We start from the raw sequence: 23,555 nt of genomic DNA on the forward strand, positions 1-23,555 counted from the left end.
GCATCCTCCGCCTCCCCGGTTCAAGCGATTCTCCTGCCTCAGCCTCCCGAGTAGCTGGGATTACAGGCACCCCACCACCATGCCCAGCTAATTTTGCTATTTTTAGTAGAGACAGGGTTTCACCATGTTGGCCAGGCTGGTCTCAACCTCCTGACCTCAGGTGATCCACCCGCCTTGGCCTCCTAAAGTGCTGGGATTATAGGCGTGAGCCACCGTGCCCAACTCTGATATGTTTTCATTATACAATTATGGTATTTCAATCTCATAATCTCAAACATTCTGCAGATCTTTTTTTATTTTATTATTTATTTATTTATTTATTTTGAGACAGGGTCTCACTCTGTTGCCCAGATTGGAGTGTGGCGGCACGATCATGGCTCCCTGCAGCCTCAACCTCCCAGGCTGAAGCAATCCTCTCACCTCAGCCTCCTGAATAACTGGAACCACAGGAATACACCACCACACCTGGCTAATTTTTGTATTTCTTTTGTAGGGATGAGGTTTCACCATGTTGCCCAGGCTGGTCTCAAACTCTTGGGCTCAAGCAGTCCACCTGCCTGAGCCTCCCAGTGTGCTCCCAGTGAGCCACTGCACCCGGCCTGTAGTTTTTTCCTGTAATTAATTTGACCCATTATTGTTCACACTGCCCTTCTCATTCTGCACTATGTCCCTCATCTGTATCCTTAGAGTTTGTAGCCTTGAAAGATGATATCCCACTGTTATTTTGTTTTTATTATATTTCTGATATGAATCAACTCTTTCATTTTCTGCTAAGTATCTAACACGTGCATCCATTTTATTTAGGCTCTTATTTTGGATATCCAAGTGTGCATATTAACAGTCACACTAGTTGGTTGTCTGATTTGTTGGCTTGGCTTTTCTCATCTCTTCATTTATCTAAGTAAATAATAGAATTATTTCCTGGGCACTGAGGTATTAGTAAGGGTTTCATTTTGACTACCTCTACTTTTAGTGTAAATACTTGTGGAGTTTTTGTCATTTTGTTTTGTTTTTGTTTTTGTTTTATTGTGCCAGAAAATTTCCGGACCTGTGTTTGAACAGTGTAGGAAGGGGGAGAAGTGGTGAGAGTGAGGAGGCCCTGGGAGACTGAGGCTGTGCTCTCTGGGTGGTGCCTACACAGACAAAGAGTTTTGTTGTAATTTGGGAGACTAGTCGTGAATTGATGATTTGGGGCAGAATGGTGGCGTGATGAGAGCTGTGCTTAGGAAAATAATTTTAGCTGCGAGAAATCAGATAAGCAACAATAGAAAGGTTCCCTGGACACCCATGAACCAATAGAAAACTTAGAATATTTAAGTAACACTAGCCAAATGAGGGCTGAAATGTGATGGTGGCAGTGGGGATAGAAACCAGGAACACAGTTTTAGGAGCTATTGACTACATGAAATAAATAAGAGGCCACAGAATGACTCTGAGTGGCAGAGACAGTCTCACGATGGGACTACCCTGCCAGAGACATCCATCAGAGCCTGCTCAGCAGCTCGCACTGGATAGCCCTTTTGTTTCAGCTGCCCTCGGATAAGCTGCCTTTATGAATTAAGGAGCTGTCTGCATCAAAGCGGTAGACAGACACCATCGTCCTATTTTTTCACCCTGCTTGCATTCCCATTAACTCCTCTTCAGCAAAACAAAAAAATCAAGCCTTACTGGTTCTCCCTACCTCCTGATAGCTACATACCTGGTTTGCTTGGCAGACGCAGTTCTGCAGGCTACTTTCTTATCAAGAGTTGGCAATTAGAAGAGGCCCTTGGAGAGGAGGTGGGAGTGCTCCTTAAAGTCCTCATCAGAGTGGAATTGCTGACCGGGTTCATTAGGCTACGGATTTGCAGCAAGACTTGAATTCTTTTGCAAGTAGGTGTGTTTCATTTTTAAGCTTCCAAGGAGTGGTACCTACACTGTGTCCTACCTCTGTCTTCCTGTCCTGTCATTTGACTGCTTTGTGGACTTGCTGGTGCAGAGCAGATATGTGTTTGCCTTCTAATGAGTTGTCCTCTTGTGCCTCCTTTTTCCCAAAATGCTCTGTGGGGAAGACTACCTTGTAGAGAAGACCCTTTGTTATGTGATTGTTCTGTATCCTTAGAGACAACAGCAACGTAACGCATTAGAAGCCAGATCTGTAGGGAAAGAAGGCTTTGCTACAGAGTGTAAAGGTTTAATAGCTATTCTTTGCCTTTATGTTTTTGCTACCTTAAGTGCTGGGCTGATAATGATTATGTTTATTTTTGGCAAGATGCTAGAGCCCCTAAAACTTCCCAGGGAGTTTCTATTTTAGGGACAGCCCACTATTATCTTTTTTTTTTTTTGAAACAGAGTCTTGCTCTGTCACCCAGGTTGGAGTGCAGTAGTGCAATCTCAGCTCGTTGCAACGTCTGCCTCCCAGGTTCAAGCGATTCTCATGCCTCAGCCTCCCAAGTAGCTGGGATTATAGGCACCCACCACCATGCCTGGCTTATTTTTGTATTTTTAGTAGAGATAGGGCTTTACCATGTTGGCCAGGCTGGTCTTGAACTTTTGACCTCAGGTGATCCGCCTACGTCAGCCTCCCAAAGTGCTGAGCTTATAGGCGTGAACCACCGCGCCCAGCCCCACTATATCTCTTCTTGTTTGGAAAGAATATGTGAGAGTCAGCCTGTCTTCTGTAGCAGTGAATTCATTTACATTTTGGAAAACATTTCAGTTAATGACCATGTGAACAGGTCAGGAAATGACCCTGTATCACGCATTTCATTGACCCTCTGTGAGCAGTAACTTGTCAAAGCTTTTAAGATGCCATCTTTTCTCCTCATAAATACGGGACTTAGCATCTACGTAGTGTAGGAACAGCTTCCTAAGTTTAATGAACAAGGAGAACAAGGAAGGAGGGATTCATCATGGAAAGGTTTTTTAAAGAAAAAAATACATTTCTGTTGATTAGATGATCCAGTTTATAAGACTCTTGACTGCTTTTTCAACATAATGATGCTAAATTGAGCAATATTGTTAAATAGTTAATTTCCTAACTTTTGTCTCGTTTTACAATTCTGTCCCTTTCTAGAGCTAGAGATCTCGAGATATCTGGCTTCCTCTCAGTGTCTCTAGACACTATCTAGTGGTGAATGGATTTGTGGTAAACTTTTCGTTCCTGAGAAATAGTTCATTAAACAAGTCTCATACCACAAATGGCTATACTAAATTGCTACAAATAAAAATTGAGGCATATATGTCTGTTGGTAGGGGAGTTTTTATATTAACAAATTGGTTAATTAATTGTACATGATCAGTAAACTTAAATGCACTTCCTAGAAATCAGAAACCTCATTGTAAGTATGTAACATGATATTTATGCTACACTTATAGTACCAAATGCTTATTTTTTTAACATCGTGGTTTTCCAAAAGGTGTTTTTCCTTGTTTGTTTAACTTCTTTGCTTTGGCAGAAAACCATAGAACCCAGTGAAGTAACAAGAAATGGTTGGTCGATTACATAGAGGTAGACAAAGAGCATGCTACTGAAGGAAATCAAGAATGATCCACACTGTTCACACCAGAATCATCGCAGTTGAAAGGGCTTTTAGAACCTGGGCTTCTTAATATTTCACCAGAGTTGGCCGGGCGCGGTGGCTCAAGCCTGTAATCCCAGCACTTTGGGAGGCCGAGACGGGCGGATCACGAGGTCAGGAGATCGAGACCATCCTGGCTAACACAGTGAAACCCCGTCTCTACTAAAACATAGAAAAAACTAGCCAGGCGAGGTGGTGGGCGCCTGTAGTCCCAGCTACTCGGGAGGCTGAGGCAGGAGAATGGTGGGAACCCGGGAGGCGGAGCTTGCAGTGAGCTGAGATCGCGCCACTGCACTCCAACCTGGGCAACAGAGCGAAACTCCGTCTCAAAAAAAAAATAAAAATATAAATAAATAAATAAATAAATATTTCACCAGAGCTGTAGCTTACCAGCATTTTAGATCAGTGTAATCCCTATGTCCTCTTCATCATAATGGAATAATAAGAACACTGGTTTTCTTTCTAGACGATATATTGTTTTCACTTAAGGGTCCACAAATAGGTCTCTAACCACAAATTTTTGAAGAGTAGTAGTAACTACAAAGAGAGAGAGAAAGCCGGGCACAGTGGCTCATGCCTGTAATCCTAGCACTTTGGGAGGCCAAAGCAGATGGATCACTTGAGCCCAGGAGTTTGAGACCAGCCTGGGCAGCATGACACAACCCCCATCTCTATAAAAAATACAGAAATTAGCTGGTGTGGTGGCGTGTGCCTGTAGTCACAGCTACTTGGGAGGCTGAAGCAGGAGAATCACTTGAGCCTGGGAGGTGGAGGTTGCAGTGGGCCAAGATTCCACCACTGCACTCCAACCTGGGTGACAGAGTGAGACACTGACTCAAAAAAAAAAAAAAAGAGAAATACCACCTTCATTCTAATGCATTGTGCAGCAGAGATGCTGAAGTGCCTGCACCCTGAGCACTGCCATTTGATACTTTTCTTTTGAAGAAAGTTAATCTTTAATTAAGTGAACATTTTTTGTTGTTGATTTGTTCTGTAGCCTCCCTTTTTTTTTTCTGGGAACAGTGCTCTCTCCTTAGAGACCTGTTCCTCTCCCAGCGCTAAATGTGATGTTCCAGGAGGAATACCAGTCATAGCATGGGGCCTGCTGAATGCCAGAGTAGGCAAGTGACTCAGGGCAGGCCAGAGGCTTTGCTGGGGATTTTCAAATTGGGTTGAAGGAAGAGGTTTTATTCTCCAGTGGTAAAGCTGTGAAATGCTGGGCAGAAACTATTTCTTCTTAAGCATAAAAAGCTGTGGGCCATGTGTAAAGCCTGACCTAAAATGAGATCTAAGCAAAGGTAACAGTAAACGTCCTAATGACATTCCAATATCCTGGAAGCCAGCTGCACCCCTACCTTCGTGAAGTTGGTTATGAATTTAGTTAGTATTTAGTTATGGTGCCCAATAAGTTCCTCTTCCCCACCCCCCCACACTCCCCTTCCTCCCCCTGCTCCCCCTCACCGCTTAAACTACTTCAAGTTAGATTTGAAGCTGGTAGTCCTGAATTGGGGCGGTGTTTCTCAAACTTGACAACTTATTGTTTCTTGAGAACTCTAATCCGAAAAATTTATTTGGATAATACAGAGATGCCTGAAATAAAAGAGTGTTTGTGGATTTGATCTATTCAGTGGCTTTAGAAGCAGATAAAAGTAGTGTCCAATACTGATTCTACCATGTGACCTTGAACACATTATCTTCTTTGACTTTTATTTCTTTATTTGCAAAATACCACCATGAGTAGTAGTAAGAATTCATGTCATGTTTCTGAGGGGCCTGGCTCAGTGCTAATGCATTTTCACACTCAGCAAATGCTTAGGCACTGTCTCCACCTGCCAACTCTCCCCAATGCTGCAAAAGTAAAGAAATGCATGCAAAATACACAACAAATCCTGTAACTGTTAACTTCATAGGATTTTTCATATTATTTTGTTGTACTGGTTTTTATTTATATCAAATGAAATAAGTTATAGTCTTTGTTATAAATGATCTTACATGTTTTTGGTTGTAAATTATCGTCATATAGGATTTGATCTAAAAATTGTAATATGTTAAGCTAAAGCGTATCTGTTGTTGCTATGACATGATTATGAGGACCGATTATAAACTTCTTGTGGGCAGGGACAGTCTTCAACTTGTTTTGTTTTGTCTTGAAACCCCTAACAGTGCTAGGCATGAGTAGGCCGTGGATTTTTGTTTGTTTGCATACTATGGCCCATGGAGCCATAGTATGCAAATGGAGCTTGTAACTAGAAAGGTTTTCTAGAGCTACTGAAATTTCAGGAGCTGTTTTTCTGATAAGAGAAGTGAGAAAATGTGTAACTTTGACCAGTCCATGAAGGACATTCCAGGGTAAGTAGCTGGGAGAAGGGCTGAAAGCAGGGGCTTAGAAGAAGCAAAAGAAGAACAGCTTGCTGGAGAGAGATGGGAGACTGGAGAGGTTTGATAGATAAAAGAATGAGGTAGTGAAGGCCGGGCGCGGTGGCTCACGCCTGTAATCCCAGCACTTTGGGAGGCCAAGGCGGGCGGATCACGAGGTCAGGAGAGCCAGACTATCCTGGCGAACACGGTGAAACCCCGTCTCTACTAAAAAAATACAAAAAATTAGCCAGGCATGGTGGCGGGCACCTGTAGTCCCAGCCACTTGGGAGGCTGAGGCAGGAGAAGGGCGTGAACCTGGGAAGCGGAGCTTGCAGTGAGCAGAGATCACGCCACTGCACTCCAGCCTGGGCAACAGAGCGAGACTCCGTCTCAAAAAAAAAAAAAAGAATGAAGTAGTCTATAGTGTGGGTTTTGCATTTGTTTTAAAGTATGATGAAATCTGCTTCATCATCTAAAAGAAGAAAAAAGTCTGATTCAAGTGAGTAGGGAAGATAATTTCAGAAGTCACATAGGTGTCTAGGGTTGAGGACGAAATAGCTGGCTGCAAAAATATTAATAAGAGATTAAATGTATTTTGCTAAAATGGTTACCTCCTTTGTAAAGCATTATTAATGGGGAATACAAAAAAAGAAGTCAAACAAATGAAAGCATTAGGGCGTAATAAATTCTTTTCCCCTTTCACACCAGTAGTAATAAACAGACCCCCAAAAAATCTGCTAAAGATCCCCAAATGCATGGCTAGCAGACAGCTGTCTGTGTAAAAGAGAATTGCAGGACGCTAATCTTAACCTCCACAACTAAAAGAAATGTTCTGTGGAAAGAGCTAATGCACCAATAAATTTAAAAGTAAAGGGCAGGGTTAAGTACGTGGCTGTCTGCATGACTTTCCACAGAAGAGGCTCTATCAAAGGGCCTGGGGAAAAGGGACAGCTCTGACAAGTAACCCAAATCTCACTTGTCCTCCAGGCTTCAGCTGGCTTTGTTCATTTCCTCCTTTTTTTTTTTTTTTTTTTTTTAGACAGGGTCTCACTTTGTCACCCACTCTGGAATGCAGTGATGTGATCTCAGCTCACTGCCGCCTCAGCCTCCCAGGCTCAAGCAGTCCTCCCCTGAGCAGCCTCCTGGGTACCTGGGACTATAGGTGTGTACCACCAAACCCAGCTAATGTTTGATTTTTAGTAGAGATGGAGTCTTGCTATGTTATTCAGGCTGATCTCAAATTCCTGGATACAAGCAATCCTCCTGCCTCGGCCTCCCAGAGTGCTGGAAATACAGGTGTGGGCCACTGCACCCAGCCTACTCCTTCATCTTTAAAACTTTGCAGTTTTAAGTGGAAATTTTGTCTACACAACATCAGTATTGTACTTTCACATCCTTGGTTAGAGACTCCTATCCAGACATTGTTTACCCCTGAATATAAGTCAATTCAAAAAGCCAAAATGAGTCATAACACTCAATGTTGATTTTAAGCCCATTGTTAAACTTTTTTTTAGTCAACAGTCTGGTTTATATAATAGATAATTTGCTCATGAAATGTATGTATTTTGCTAGGCTGAGATTAGAAACCTAGAAGATCTTTGAAATGAAGATTAGATTTTAAAGTTATCCTGATAAGATCTCAAGCCAGATGGTTTACGTTCAGAGAGCCATTTAGGACATTTAGGAGTTCTAATAATATGATGGGGAAAGGGTAAATCACTCAAAAACTATACTCTGCAACTATTACTGCCTTATCTTCCTATAGAAACAGCAGGAACTATGATCTAACGTCATGCTGTTAACGTCATGGCTTTTTTTTTTTAATAGAGTAAATATCCTTAAACGTTTTCCTGAAAGTGTACCCGTGAAAGATAGTAGACAGTACTCTCAAATGACAGAGAACACACACTCAGAGCCACACTGCCTCGGTTCAAATCCTCTTGCTTCCATGATTTGGCTCTGTGGCCTCAAAAACATTACTTTTCTCCATGCCTCAGTTGTTGTTTTTTTGTTTTTTTTTTTTTTTAATCATCTGTAAAATAAAGATAATGGTATCTACTTCACTGGCTTAGTGTAATGAAGTGAATCCATGGAAAATGTTCAAACTTAGTCTGCCATATAGTAAGCACTCAATAAATATTGCTATTATTAGTAAAGACACTCTCCACTCTGCTGATTCTATTACCAAGTCATAGATGGTAGAAGGAAAAAAATGACAGACCAAGCAGTAGACATTAATAGAGTTAAGTAGAAAAGAATATGCCACTGTTCCCTGTGAAGGGGGAAAAAAAGCCTACTATCGCTGCAGATGCTACAAATACATCCACCAAATATAACAGCAAATAATGTCATTATCCCATTTTTGGAGAATAGTCTCACCACACCTAAATATAATAGATTACTTCTTACCCACTCTCTACTCCTATTATATTCCACAACGTGGCGCTGACTCATGAGCAACAAATATTTAAGGAGCACCTACTCTGTGCCTCATACTATGCCAGATACTTCAGATATAATGGTAAAAATATCACAGATTTCTTACAGTGTAGTAGAGGAGATCATCTAGACTGGTCTAAGATGTTTTCTTTACTCTCATTTTTGAGGAGTGATGGTGGTAACGATGTTGGGAAATTGTGGAACTTTGGATCTACTCAAACAATTTCACAGGTTTTCTACTAAAAGTCTCAAACTTCTACAGCATGGTTTCTCCTCCCTCATTCCCCCTCCCTCGCTCTTCCTCTGTGTGTGTGTGTGTGCACGCGCGCGCGCATGCGTGCATGCTCATATAACACTTTCCTTCTGTTTGCTTTCTTAATGATGATAATATAGGCTCATTTTAGAAATTTGACTCATTTTTTAACATTAAACATCTTTTTCTCTTAGAATCAGGAAAAATTAAACTGAAAAGGTTGGAGAAGTGTTGGAAAGTATAAACAAGCAGGAAAAACTGCCCATAATTCCACTTATCTTAACATTTGAGCATATTTCCTCCAGATGTTTCATTTTATGCTTATTATGTAGTTGAGTGTGCTATGTGTACATATAAATAATTTTATATGACTATTGTGAAGATAGACTAAATAATGTATTTAAAGCTCTGAAGTGCCTGATAGATATCAAATATTCAATAATTGTCAGCTATCATTGTGATCTTGCCCTTCTTTGTTACCTTCTATATGCTGAGCTTATTTCCAAGTAATCAAAAAGTCTTCATAAGCACTATTATTTAATGACAGCATAATATCCTGTAATTATGGATATACCATGGTTTACTTTTCCTTTCCTTATATTTGAACACTTAGGATAATTTCAAAATTATCCTATCATATATAACACTTCCTGAGTATTTGTTAATATAAATCTCTCTGTGCATTTCTAATTAGTCTTTGGAATTGATTCCTAGAAAGAGAACTACTGAGCCAAAGTGTTTGAATGTTTTCTAAGATCTTTGATGGACATATTGCCAAATTGCTTTCTAGAAATTTGGCTTAACTTTTTACTTTCACTCTTGACTAGTAGTAAATTAAGGACCTATGTCAGAAAATCCTCTCTACTCTTAAGGATTGCCTTTTTAAAAAGATCATTATTTTTCCCAGAGAAAGTGGTCTGTAATTGTTTTTTCCCCCACTCCGAGACAGGATCTCAGTCTGTCACCCAGGCTGAAGTGCAGTGGTTTGATCGTGGCTGACTGCAGCCTTTAACTCCTGGGCTCAAGCAGTCCTCTCACCTCAGCTTCCTGAGTAGCTGAGACCACAGGCATGTGCCACCACACCCAGCTAATTTTTAAATTTTTTGTAGAGATGGGGTCTTGCCATGTTGCCCAGGCTGGTCTCCAACTCCTGGGCTCAAGCGATCCTCCTGCCTTGGCCTCCCAGAGTACTAGGATTATAGGCATGAGCCACTGTGCACAGCCTGTAATTTTTAATTAAATTTCTTAGGCCAGGCGCAGTGGCTCACGCCTGTAATCCCAGCACTTTGGGAGGCCGAGGCGGGTGGATCACCTGGGTCAGGAGTTCGAGACCAGCCTGACCAACATGGAGAAACCCCGTCTCTACTAAAAATACAAAATTAGCTGGGCCTGGTGGCACATGCCTATAATCCCAGCTACTCGGGAGGCTGAGGCAGGAGAATTGCTTGAACCTGGGAGGCAGGTGAGCCGAGATCGTGCCATTGCACTCCAGCCTGGGCAACAAGAGTGAAACTCCGCCTCAAAAAAAAAAAAAAAATTTATTTTGAGTCATTTGTATTTCTTCCTTTTAAACACATATGTTTACTTTACCCATTTATCTAATTGGAATCCCTGTAGTTTTCTTGTAAGTTTGTGTGAATACTGTATGTGTTAGGCACTTAATTTTTGCTGTCTCACATTTGTTCAGGTAGTTCCTCAAAATCTTTTTTCCTTCTTTTCTGATAGTTTTAACAATTCAAATTAATTGATGTTTTCCTAATTTTTCCATTGTTTTTAGCTAAGAAAATCCTCTCTATCATAGACCTATATATTTTCTCTTAATTTATATAGTTAAACATCTATATTTAAGTCTTCTTTTTTCTTTAAGAGACAGAGTCTTGCTGTGTTACCCAGGCTGGCCTCAAAATACTGGGCTCAAATGATCCTCCCACCTCAGCCTCCTGCATAACTGGGAGTGTAGGTGTGCTCCATCATGCCTGGCTTCTATTTAACTCTTTAACACCCTAGAAATATGTTTTTCTTTATGGGATGAGATAATCTCAGTATTTTTCCATGCATATAGCAGTTTTTCTTCTATTAAGTATTTACTACATTGTATTATAATTATTTTTTCTAAGTTTTTCTTCTTTGTAAGACTCAAGTTTTCATCTTTTTAGTTTTTATTCCCAGAAGCTAGCACAGTGCCTGCCACATTGTAGGCAAATATCCGATAAATGAAATAAATACACAGTTATATATAATCTGTCCTGAAATATTTTTAAAGGTACAAGTTATTCATCTATTCTTACAGATGATTTTAAAACCCTTAAGAGAGATTTTGTAGAAATTTTAGTTTCTAGTTAGTCTGTATTTCAGAGCATCACCAGAATGAATTGGAGGGGCCTGGCCACCAGGGAACTGCATGAAAAAATTATTTCTACCAGTAAGCTCAATTTGTGCTTTGTAATAGATGTGTTTCCCCAATAACCAGAACCTCTGTTTCTGTTATCTAAGCCACCCTCTCACTGCACAGGTCCCCAGACCTCTCCTACCCCGCTTAAAAACAGTAAATATAAATGTACGTTCTCGGCCAGACTCGGTGGCTCACGCCTGTAACCACAGCACTTTGGAAGGCCGTGGCAGATGGATCACCTGAGGTCAGGAGTTCAAGACCAGTCTGGCCAACATGGTGAAACCCCGTCTCTACAAAAAATACAAAAATTAGCTGGGCATGATGGCAGATGCCTAATCTCAGCTACTCGGGAGACTGAGAGGGGGGAATCGCTTGAACCTGGGAGGTGGAGGTTGCAGTGAGCTGAGATTGCGCCATTGCACTTCAGCCTGGGCAACAGAGCAAGAGACTGCATCTCAAAACAATAAATAAATAAGTAAGTAAATGCACGTTTTTAGTGTTCAGAATACTGAAATGAACAGGTACTGTTTAATGACACTCATATATTTTCAAACTTGACATTTTATCTGAGTTCTATTCTTCTATTTTCAACTGCTTTCTAGACATCCACTTACCTGTACTTATTATCAATGGTACTTCAAACCCAACCATTTCCAAACTGAAATCGTATTCACTCTTACCTTCCTGCTCATTCTGTCTACCCATCCCTCCTCCTTTCCAACCTCAGATCTTGTTACCTACTCTGTGTTTTCTAGTTCGGATATTTTACCACCCAGTAGCCAAGGTAAAAATCTCTTACTCTTTACTTCCTAACCCTGTGTACTTAATCAGTCACCCTCTCTTACTGGTTTTGTCTTCACAATAGCTTTCTGTTTCTCTCGCCCCCATCTTCAGTACCACTGTCCATCTTCATAGTCACTGATCTGGGCAACTGCCATAACCTCATACCTGGCCTCCCAGCTTCCATTCCCCTGCTTCCAAATATATCCTACATGATATCTTTATTTATTATATGGGGGAGAGATTCCCCTCACCCCTAGAAGTTCAGGGTCACTGAACTGAGGGTAGGGCTTGGGTATCTTATCTTACGGAAAGCTTTTCAGATGATTCCCATGCACACTTTTGATAAAAGACCAGCATCTGCAAGATTCTGGGGTGAGCTTTTAAAATGATGTGATGGTCACATCGATTTTTGACTTACATTCAGTGCTTCCCCTGCTGCCTGCAATATAAAGTTCAGATCTCTCACTTTGTGATAGGACAAGCTCCTTTCACATCCTGGCTCTCCTCTAGCTTTCTAGATGTGTTTCCAGCTACTCCCTTTCAGATGCCTTTAGTCAAATAAGTTAGACCCAGTTTCTCATGTATTTTTGGATTTCTATGCCATTTTACATACTATTTCTATCTGGGGTTCTCTTAATTTTTTTTCTGTATCTGGAAAACTCTTCTCAATGATGCTTCCTCTCTGAGGCCTTCCATGACGATTCTTGCCGCTTGTTCCTCCAGGCAGAAGTACCTGATCTTCATCTGTGGCTCTCAGCACTTGGTCTGTCAGTCGTCCCTCGGGATCCATGGGGGTTGGTTCCAGGAGCACCCACAGATACGGAAACCCAAGGATGCTCAAGTCCCTGAAATAAAACTTGAGTTTTATAGTGTTTGCATATAACCTATGTGCATCCTCCCATATACTCTAAGTCATCTCTAGAGTACTTATAAAACCTAACACAATGCCTACACACACGTCCTTCGCAAGGATTCAGTGTAGTACTCAGCACATGGTGAATTCAAGTTTTACTTTTTGGAACTTTGTGGAACTTTTTCTCTGAATAATTTCCATCGGCAGTTGGTTGAACCGACAGACATGGAGGGCCGACCATACTTCATTGCTGCACTCATTACATAGCATTGTGATGATTTGCTTGCATATTTGTCTCCATCTATATACAGTTAGGTCATTGAAATAAAGGTAATCTTTTATTAGTAGGTATGCAGTAACAGTGATGCTTTCCCTTTAATTAAGAAGTACCAAATTCTTGCCAAGTCTTTTAAAAACCATCTCTACTGACCTCCAGATACTTTCTACCTATATCATCATCTGCTTCTATCCCATCGAAAAAATGGTATATCTTATTAACAAAGAAGGAACCTCCCACATTTCTGGAGCATGTGATAGATGGTGGCCATTTCGGTATCATGAAACTCAATAGTGCCTATACCTTGCTGAGATCTGTACCAAAGGAAGATACAGATACAGAACATCTGGTGCTCAAGGTACTCAACTGGTTTTAAATGTTAAAAATCAGCAAAACCAATCTAATAAGTTGTGCCAATTCTGTTTTTTTAAGTTTCTATAATTTGTAGCATTAATGTCTGCTTTACACCTGGAAATACTCTTTTCAGTTATGTCTTACAAGAACAATGAAGGTTTTGTATGTTTGTTTGAGCCAGAAGTCATTATTTAGTGTATTACTTTTTTTGGGGGGGGGAGATAGGATCTTGCTCTGTCGCCCAAGCTGGAGTGCAGTGGTGCAATCATAGTCAATGCAGCCTTAACCTCCTAGGCTCAAATGATCCTCCCACCTCTGCCTCCTGAGTAGCTAGGACTACAGCACGTGCCACCATGCCAGACTGATTTTTATTTTTTATTTTTTGAGACAGGATCTCACTCTGTCACCCAGCCTGTAGTGCAGCGGCACAATCTCAGTTTCACTGAAACCTCAACCTCTCTGGGCTCAGGTGATCCTCCCACCTCAGCCTCCTGAGTAACTGGGACTGCAAGCATGCACCACCACACCCAGCTAATTTTTGTATTTTTTTTGTAGAGACAGGGTTTTGCTATGTTGCCCAGGCTGGTCTCGAATTCCTGGTCTCAAGCCATCCACCTGCCTTGGCCTCCCAAAGTGCTAGTTTTACAGACGTGAGCTACTGCGCCCAGCCAGCAGGCTAATTTTTATTTTATTTTATTTTATTTTATTTATGTATTTATTTTTGAGATGGAGTCTTGCTCTGTCACCCAGGCTAGAGTGCAGTGGCATGATCTCGGCTCACTGCAACCTCCGCCTCTCGGGTTCAAGTGATTCTCCTGCCTCCACCTCCCAAGTAGCTGAAATTACAGGCACCCGCCACCACACCCAGCTATTTTTTATATTTTTAGTAGAGACAGGGTTTCAACATTTTGTCCAGGCTGATCTTGAACTTCCAACCTTGTGATCCACCCGCCTTGGCCTCCCAGAGTGCTGGGATTACAGGCATGAGCCGCTGCGCCTGGCCAGCAGGCTAATTTTTTTTTTTTTTTGTGGAGACAGAGACTCACTATGTTCCCCAGGCCATGTTATGCCTTCTAAGAATGCATCTGAGCTGTTGGCTTTCATGGTGAATTGTGGCTCTAGTGGAGGTTCTATAGTAAAGACCTCATTTAAGTTTGCAAGTGCTTCTTTCATTTTAAACTGCAGACATATGCCTGTCTTTCTAGCAAAGCATGTTAGGAGTTCAGAAAGGCTGTGACATTTGGGGGTCAGTTACGATTAATTTATAGTTTATAATATAACCATTACTGTCTGGTTTTGAATATTAGAGAAGAAGCTTTGAAATTTGTGCTATAATAGTTGAACATGATATATACCAAGAGGTATTGGTGATTATAAAGATGTTTGTGGTATCAGAACAAATTGTTACAAATCATGAAATTTTATTGCATGGATTTATGTTCTAGGAATTATAATTTTTTATTCTCATTTTTCCTCTGAGAATACCAAAAAGGAAATTGAATGCAGTGATATCTTTAATATTGAAATATAGCAGGTGGCCGGGAATGGTGGCTCACATCTGTAATCCTAGCACTTTGGGAGGTTGAGATGGGAGGATCACTTGAACCCAGGAGTTCAAAACCAGCCTAGGCAACATAGTGAGACCTTGTCTCTATTATTTATTAAAAATTTTAAAAATATATGTAGCAGGTAACTATATTAGTTCTGAAAGCAATGTGAAAATGTCTTTATCTTCTTTTGGCTAATAATACATTAAAGAAAAGCCCATTCTCTTTCCAGGACCAGAAAGCTGTTGTGCTGGGTTTGGTTCTTTCATAGGGATTGTCTCCTTGTTTCAGTTGGGCAATTGATATAAAAGAACCAGAGACAAAAATATAAATATAGGACTAAATGTAGGCTAATCTCTGTGTTCACTTCCATCATTAGTCAACCTAAAACAACCACACTATAACTCAGCACAGCCACTAGCATTAATAGTCTTGAAAGTTTGGGACCTAAGTGGATATCTGTCTGAAGACAGGTAGTCAGATAAATAACTGGAAATTGACTTCTATCCTAGAGAGGCGCATTTCAATTCTCAATGTCTTACTTAGACGCCTGTCACGAAGGGAGGAATGTAGAACAATAAGCATAGTACTATGGCTTAAAAATCAAGAGACCAAAATATGTTCCCTGCAAATTACTTTCCATCTCGGATCCTCTCCATTAAATGGAAAAATCATTTTTAAAAATACCTACACAGAAATGCAGTTGGTTTAAGAAGAAAAAAAAAATGCATAGAGATGGATGGAGAGAGGAAGAGATCCTTCTTTAACGTCTGGGTTCCTTGGCTCTCCCTGAAAGATTTCCCCTTGCGCTTTTATTTGAATGTACTACGAAACCTGCAAAACAATAAAGACTGTGGTCCCTTAATAGTCACTAAGAATTGCTAAGTATAACCTCTCCAAAAACATTATACATAATTGACTCTGTCCTTAAACGAAAGGAGAAACCAGAAGGTAGTTAGTTCCCAAGCACCTAAATATGAGAGAAGGACTTTCGGCTTCAGTTTTATGCTTTTGATGGACAAATCTGAGAAGTATAATCATGCATAACTTAACAGTGGGGGATGCATTCTGAGAAATGCTTTGTTAGACAATTTTGTGTTGTGTTAACATCAGAGAGTGTACTTACACAAAGCAAGGTGGTTTCACCTGCTGCATACCTAGGCCGTATGGTGTAGCCTAGGTTTGCAGCAGGCACAACCATCAAGGTATGTGTAAGTACACTCTGTGTATGTATGTAGCCTCCTAGGCTACAAACCTGTACTGGAGGCAACTGTTACACAGAGGTATTTATATATCTAAACATAGAAAAGGTACAGTAAAAATACAATATTGTAACCTATTATAAAAATATATGTGGTTTGTCATTGACCTAAACATCATTGTGCAGCACATGACTGTACTTCTTCCAGTTTAAAAGAGGAAGTGAGAAATTTTCCAGAAGTATTTAGCAATAGTCATTTGATTCCAGATGCAAGACAGAACCCTTTTGTAGCTGAACCTAGTAGGGAGGGAGAGGGGTTGAAGAATGGCTGGAAGGCAAGATACCTGGCACCTTTTTGAGAAGCTTGAATTCATTCCTTCAGGACTTTCACAAGAAAGAGAAATGGACAGACCTGAGTCCAGAAAACCTGCACCTAAAGGCGAGTTACCAAAAATGCTAACCTTCAAGTTTAAGTTTGGATTAGGGGTTATAAAAGACAACATTCTAATTAGGGTATAGGTGTAAAATTTGGATTTGTTGTTAAGATTCTAGTAGAGAATTAATCAAAGTTTGTTCCAGAGTCTTATTTTTGAATGTGGTATGTAACAGTTTGTTTTGGTTAAAAGTTTACAAACTAAGTCTGAGGGAAACCAGTGAGCTCTAACCAAATCTCAGGAACAGCATGCACCTCGATGCTACGACCTTTGTAATATATGATGAATGCCAGACACCTAGTAATGTTGTACCTAAAATGTAGAGAAATTCACCAGGGGGCAGAATTTAAATTCTTATGTACTAAAACTACAAAGCAAAAGCCACCGAAGTTATGTCCTGTGGTAGTGTGTTTATGATCAGTTGCTTCTCCTGGTACCCACAGCTCAGTGGCCCTGTGGCTTTGTGAGAGAGAACCTCTTGCTGAATTTACTTAGGCTTGAAGTATCGATTTCTGCCGCACTCCGCCTGGGTCCCGCTGTGCTTACCGCGAACGATCGTTGGTCCCTTTGCTCTTATCATGCCTATTGTCGTTTCCCTTGTTTCCCCTAGTTGGTAATTATTAATATAAGGCAAATGTCTTTTCTTTCAGTCCTCCTCGCCCTCTGACTAATATGAATGACACCGTGGTTAGCCACATGTCCTCTGGAGTGCCCACTCCCACCAAGAGGTACGTATGTCTTGTGCCTTCGACTTGAGTGTTGGCCTTTGCTACTGATTTGCAGTGCCCCTGTCAGAAATGAGGTCTGAAAAAGCAGGTTGTTCCACCAGGCAGAAAGGACTGGTTTGCTTTCTCTTCCTTTGGCCGTCTTTTAGTCTTAATTTCTACTTTTTATTTTCCTTTTTTTCCCCCCACTGACTCACAAATACAGCAACTGAAGATTGGCTTTCAGTGGTGCCTCAGGTGGAAACTTCATTTGTGACAAGCAGTGGTGACAGTGTCAGAGCAGATTAGGCACGTTTCAGATCCGTTTTTTAACCTGAAACAATGTTTTCATAGTCATGAGTTTCAACAGTTTTGCCTTTGAATTCTTTGAGTGTCAAAGATCATTTTTGCTCTTTGATTAGATGGTAAATTGAATTAATCCCTTATAAGATTTTCTCCTAAATCGTTCTGTATATGATTTATAAACATTTAAGTTGAAAAGCCCTAGTGTCTCTCTTTTGGTTATGCAAGGAGTTTGCTTTAGGGGCCTTCAAGGAATGAGAACTGTGTACTTCTTTCTCCTCTTTATTTAATTTGCTCTTCTCCAAAAATTCTCTCAGGCAGGACTTGAAAGAACTATATAAAGTGGCTTTCTATTTGGTATACGCTGTTCCCTGACCAGAGCAATGCAAAAACTCCCTCAAGGGCACGGCCATTAAAGAATTCTTTCTAACAGTCATCACTCAAAAACAAGAAAACCACAAAGACATTCCAGCCCACCTAGTCCTTCCTGGAAAAAAAACCATTTTGTGCCATATGTACCGATTGCTTTGGATTAATTCAGCTATGGAAACGCTATAGAAATTTTGACTATGTAATACATAGTGCTTAAGACAATGATGTTTGTTCCCATTGGCTAAAACTCCTAGGGCAATGTTTCTCAAACCTGACTGATGAGAAGAATCACCTGGGTCACTTGTTGAAAACAGATTTCTGGGACAACATCATACCCAGTGAATTGGAATTTCTAAAGATAGGATCTTGAGAAGCTACATTTTTATTCCAGCTGATTCTTATCATCAAGCAAGTTTGGGCAATAGCCTGACAAGGAAGCTAATGAGTAAAGTGTAGGACTACCCTGAAGAGAGAAGTTAGGGACTTAATAAACCAGAGTGGCCTGATAATACATTACCTGTGTGGAGACCCAGGACCTGACCAGGTAAGAGTACTTGCCTTTAGCCTCGTTAGGGCACTTTCCAGCAGTGAGAGAGTCAGGCCACTGCTTCTGGGCAGAGCTGAGTGGTGCAGGGCACCAGAGCATGTACTCTTGAGCCAGACTCTGTCTGAGTTGGAATGCTGGCTCTTTGCTTACCTTGAAATGTTCTCGTCTTCATTTTTAATTTAATTTTTTTTTTTTTCAGAGACACGGTCTCTCTTTGTCGCCCAGGCTGGAGTGCAGTGGCCCAATCTTAGCTCACTGCAACCTCTGCCTCCCAGGTTCAAGTGATTCTCCTGCCTCAGCCTCCGGAGTAGCTGGAATTTCAGGCACCTGCCACCATATCTAGCTAATTTTTTTTTTTTTTTTTTGGTAGAGATGGGGTTTCACCATGTTGGCCAGGCAGGTCTCAAACTCCTGATCTCAAGTGATGCAACCGCCTCAGCCTCCCAAAGTGCTGGATTACAGGCGCAAGCCACCGTACCTGGCCTTGTTTTCAATTTTTTATCTCTGAATGGGGACAAAAATAATATCTACCTTTTGGGGTTTATGTGAGGATTTCATATATTATTTTTATGACTTAGGAAGTAAACTGGAATGTGAGAATAAGTGAGGAAGAGACAGAATGATTTACCAGTAATGCCCTCTCAAGCAGGAAAGGAATTTTTATGGACGACTACAAAGCAATTAAGCCCGTCCCACCTACCTAGATATTACGATAACCCTTGCTGCCCTTGGACTTCAGTTTTTTATGTTAAACACCCATAGCATTCAAACCCAGACTCCAGATCAAAGATGTTTCCATTTCAAAACCAGGCAGATAAGGTGGCCTATTCAAAGAATTCAGGTCATAGTTTTCATGTTAATTATAAGAATACCATCTCATTCAGTAGCATTTCCCATCTGAATTCTTCTCATCATTTACTAGTTCTGTCATGCTAAGTCACCCAAGTACATGAGGGTGTACACCTTGGTGCCCGGTGACGGGGGGAGGAGGGGGAGTGGGGGGGTGGGAGGAGTGGGGGGGAGTAGGGGGTGGGGGAAGTGGGGGCGTGGGGGAGGATGCCATGTGTTATATGTGCCACATTCAGTGACCGCAGCTGAATGTGGCTGCTAGAAGCTGTTAGAAGGAGCATGGCTTTCTGGACAATGTTTTCTTGCTTGAGAAAACTCAAAGAAGGGAGCAGTAATAATCATAACCACCTCTGTAGAGAACTACCCCTTAGGCTTGCTGCGTTACACCTCCAGGCTTAATTGTAAGTAGCCAGCTGTGATTGCCAGTCACAAAATGGTATCTGTCATTTTTGAAAGCTGCTTCAGATAATCTATAGCCTGGATTAAGATTTCATCTTAAAGTCAGCGTTTCAGCCAGCACCTCTTTCTGGTAGAATTAGCCCACCCTAGAGGTGGTTATCGTAAACTTTGCAAGGGCTGACCAGCAGGCCAAAGGCAGCCAGAGCGCAGACCAGAAAAGAAGGTTGAGCTCCGGTCGATCAAGAAGCACAATTACTTGAGCAGAGGCTCCATAGGAACAAAATGCTCCTATCCTACCAATACAGCCCCCAAGATTTTAGGGGATTCCATTTATATTCAGTATGAGATTATGATATACCATGTGGATACCAATTACCTAATTCATAGACTTGGCTTTTCATGGCCCCAGTAACCAAATAGTATAAATTTCCAGGTAGTATTCTACTTGCTTCCTTAAGGATTCCTCAGCTTTTCTTCCCTGCTCTGAATGTGGACAGACCTGTGTGGCCAGAGTCTAATGGAAGCCAGGAGCCCAGCATGTCTTGCCGGCCACAGAGCCTTACTCTGCCCAGACAGGAATGCTCACGGAGATAGAGCAGCTACTCTCCAGAATAAGAGGTTTCTTTTAGAACTCATCCTAAGACGTCAATCACTGAATGAGACAACAACATGCACAGCGATAAAAATGCAGGAAAAATTTTAAGTGCTCTAGTTCCTACCTTTTAAATAGGCAGTGCATATAAAAATAGTGATAATCACAGTGGCCAAAAGTAATGCTGTTAGTCCAAGTAAAAGATGATCTGAATGTAAGCTTTACTTTTCACAGAAGACCTTATAAATGGCAGAGATGATGACTGTGATGTAAGATACCATAAATCATGTTCCTGAGAGGTTCCACTGTAGGGATTTTTCCTCCCTAGTAATCTTTTAATATCCCTAAATTGATATCTTATAACTGAAAAGAAATTTTGTCTTTGCCTTAGGCTAAATAGTTTCTTGAAATTTACTTTCTTTTGAAAGCGTCTACATAGTACATTTAAAAGCAAACAAGAAAACACTTTTCAAAGCTTTAAAACATAGGCTTAAAATACCCCTCCCCTGTCCAATTTCCTCCGAGACCTGCGTCTAGACCTCTTTTTTCCCAGGGTTCAGAATGTGAATTGTGTTCTTATGCTCTGTACTGTTCTATTATTTTAAGTCACCTTATATTCAGACAAATATGGAAAATGATGCTAATGTTTTTTATTTTTAAATGTCTTCTAAAACTTTAGCTGTAATTGTTTATGGATACTTAAAGCTTAACAATTCTGTGGCAATTTCGTATAACTATGGAAGTAACAAAAGCCTTCAATATGCAATTTTGTGCTTTGTGCATTCAGTTGGTATATTAATATTGTATCTCCTTTAGCTTCAAGTATTAAAATTGAACCTTAAAAGGCAAAACCCACAAAGCAAAGGCAAAAAGCAGAAAGGGAAGGGCAGGAGAGTACACTGATCACGAAAGCAACGGGAATGCCCCCAGGCAGCCCTCCTTCTCCGAGCTGCCTCTCTCTGTGTGCCTTCTTTGCTCCCCGCCACTGCAGAACAGCTGCTCCCAAGCTGCTGATGCTTCCAGACACACCTACCTACAGCCTTGCTCCTCCAGGGGTTGTGCTTTTCCTCCCTTGGATTAGAAAAACGCAAGGAAGGATTCTTGTGTCCTGGATTGCATTACTGCCCATCCTTGGTGTATGTGACGGGCCATGCCCATTAGAGCTATGGCATCAGAGCAGAGGGAGAAGAATTTCCCCCCAAAGAAGGGTATACTGTCAAGAAAAGGAGAGAGAGAAGAGGCTGAGGTGGGAGGATGGCTTGACCCCAGGAGTTTGAGGCTGCAGTAAGCTATGATGGTGCCCGTGAATAGCCACTGCACTCCAGCCTCAGCAACGTAGCAAGACCCTGTCTCTCAAAAAAAAAAAAAAGGAGAAGCAGCAGAAGAAGAAAGAAGAAGAAGGAGAAGCAGAAGAAGAAAGAAGAAGCAGAAGAAGAAGAAGAAGAAGCAGAAGCAGCAGAAGCAGAAGAGGAGGAGGAGGAGGAGGAGGAAGAAGAAGAGGAAGAAGAAGCAGAAGCAGAGGAAGAAGCAGAAGAAGAAGCAGCAGAAGCAGAAGAAGAAGCAGCAGAAGAAGAAGAAGCAGAAGCAGCAGAAGCAGAAGAAGAAGCAGAAGCAGCAGAAGCAGAAGAAGAAGCAGAAGCAGCAGAAGCAGAAGAAGAAGCAGAAGAAGAAGCAGCAGCAGAAGAAGAAGCAGAAGAAGAAGAAGCAGAAGAAGCAGAAGCAGAAGAAGCAGAAGCAGCAGAAGCAGAAGCAGCAGCAGAAGCAGCAGAAGCAGCAGCAGAAGCAGGAGGAGGAGGAGCAGGAGGAGGAGAAGGAGGGGGAGAGGGAAGGGGAGGGGGAGGGGAAGGGGAAGGGGAAGAAGGAGAGAAATCCTGGGCAAGAAAAATAACGGAAGTTGTTAGCAGACCGTGGTTTTCCTACCTAGCACATAACTGTGTGCACACATGCACACACGCAAGCCTTCCCATATACATTTCCACTTCCAGAATTTTCCTTCTTCACATAAGGCAGCCATCCATGTACAACTGCCGATGCTCTCACACTTTTCCCAGGAGTCTTAGCCACCTCTTGTGAAAGGGACAAGGTCCAGGGTATCCAATTTATACCCATTCATCTCGACCAGGCCTAGGTATCTCCTTTTGTGATTCATTAGCCCATTAAACCATGAACCAAATGATGCATTTTAAACACTCACACATACAGTATACAAAGGTAAAGATCTGCAAATAGGATAATTGTAATTTAAAGACGTAGGGAAAAGGAAAGTAACAAATAGCATGGCATATTAAGCCACATCTGCCTGTTTCATCCTGAAACACCACTAAAATGACAGCCAAGAGGTTTTTTTTTTAAGTAAAAACTCACAAGAACAAGAAAAATGGAAGAAGAAACAATAGCAACAAAATTTTGGTAGCAGCCAAGCAAATGGATGAGTGGTAACAAACTTAGCAGAGAAAAACTAAAACATAGGCTGAAAGTAAGACAAGCCTGGAAGAAAGCCAACCCTAGGAATTAGAACACTCTGGAAACACAGATTCAGAATGATTGGCTCGTAGTCCCTGGAGAAGGTAGAGGTACTCAGAAATTACAACTATGGGCTTCTCTTTTGGGTGGCTTCTGAAAAAAACTATTTTATGTATTGTATCACACCTCCCTTTGCATAGATGTGTTTTAGAAGAGGTCTTTTTTCCCTAACACCTCACTTTTATTTCTCTCAACAAATAATATTTTCTCAAAAATAGAAATAATTCTTTCTATTCTGTTTGGTTCAGTTGTTGATGATGTATTGACTTGGGACATAATACCATCTTTGGATGGGGAACTGGTAAATATTAGAGCCTATAATTCTGAGTAGTCCTAATTGCTAGCACTTTTAGGTAAGGGCGAGATTTTATCATAGCATATTTACTTTAATTTATACTTCATAAGAAAGAAAAGCAGTTTTTGAAGATCAGAAGGTGCCACAATATAAATATTATTTCTGAACTGTAGAAACATGAGGAAATTAAGAGATGAGTTAATATAATAGTACACGCATACCTCAGAGACATGGCAGGTTTGGTCCCAGACCACCGCAGTAAAGTGAATATTGCAATCAAGTGACTCATACAAACTTTTAAATTTCCCAGTACATATAAAAGTTTAGCTTACACTATACTATAGCCTCATAAGTGTGCAGTAGCAATATGTATTTTAAAAGTATGTACCTTAATTTAAAAAAATTGCTAAAAAATGCTAATGATCATCTGAGCCTTCAGCAAGTTCTAATCTTTTTGCTGGTAGAGGGTCTTGCCTCAGTGCTGATGGCTGCTGACTAAGCAGCATGGTGATTGCTGAAG

At 41.1% G+C, this 23,555-nt stretch overlaps 2 protein-coding genes across 53 annotated transcripts in view; both read left to right on the top strand.

The window, feature by feature from the left end:
• Nucleotides 1-23,555, top strand: part of DTNB (dystrobrevin beta) — a 302,368-nt gene that overhangs the window by 177,976 nt on the left and 100,837 nt on the right. For all 50 annotated transcript variants that reach the window (XR_013402986.1, XR_013402987.1, XR_013402982.1 and 47 more), the window contains one exon: nt 17,102-17,179. Coding sequence is in view for 39 of the 50 variants with exons in the window: in XM_077960044.1 (XP_077816170.1) it covers nt 17,102-17,179 (78 nt within the window). In the remaining 11 variants the exon portion in view is untranslated. The remainder of the gene's footprint in view (nt 1-17,101; nt 17,180-23,555) is intronic.
• Nucleotides 20,718-22,955, top strand: LOC144333872 (uncharacterized). Of its 3 annotated transcripts, none has more exons than XM_077960052.1 (2): nt 20,718-21,463; nt 21,761-22,955. In XM_077960052.1, exons 1-2 carry the CDS (start codon nt 21,368-21,370, stop codon nt 22,103-22,105), a joined length of 441 nt encoding a protein of 146 aa, XP_077816178.1. In that variant the 5' UTR covers nt 20,718-21,367; the 3' UTR covers nt 22,106-22,955. The 3 variants fall into 3 exon arrangements, with proteins under 3 accessions (XP_077816178.1, XP_077816177.1, XP_077816179.1); XM_077960051.1 differs by having other exon boundaries at nt 20,719-21,463; nt 21,737-22,955; XM_077960053.1 differs by having other exon boundaries at nt 20,719-21,463; nt 21,770-22,955.

This window comes from Macaca mulatta, chromosome 13, assembly GCF_049350105.2.
Source record: "Macaca mulatta isolate MMU2019108-1 chromosome 13, T2T-MMU8v2.0, whole genome shotgun sequence".
Lineage (NCBI taxonomy): Eukaryota > Metazoa > Chordata > Mammalia > Primates > Cercopithecidae > Macaca > Macaca mulatta.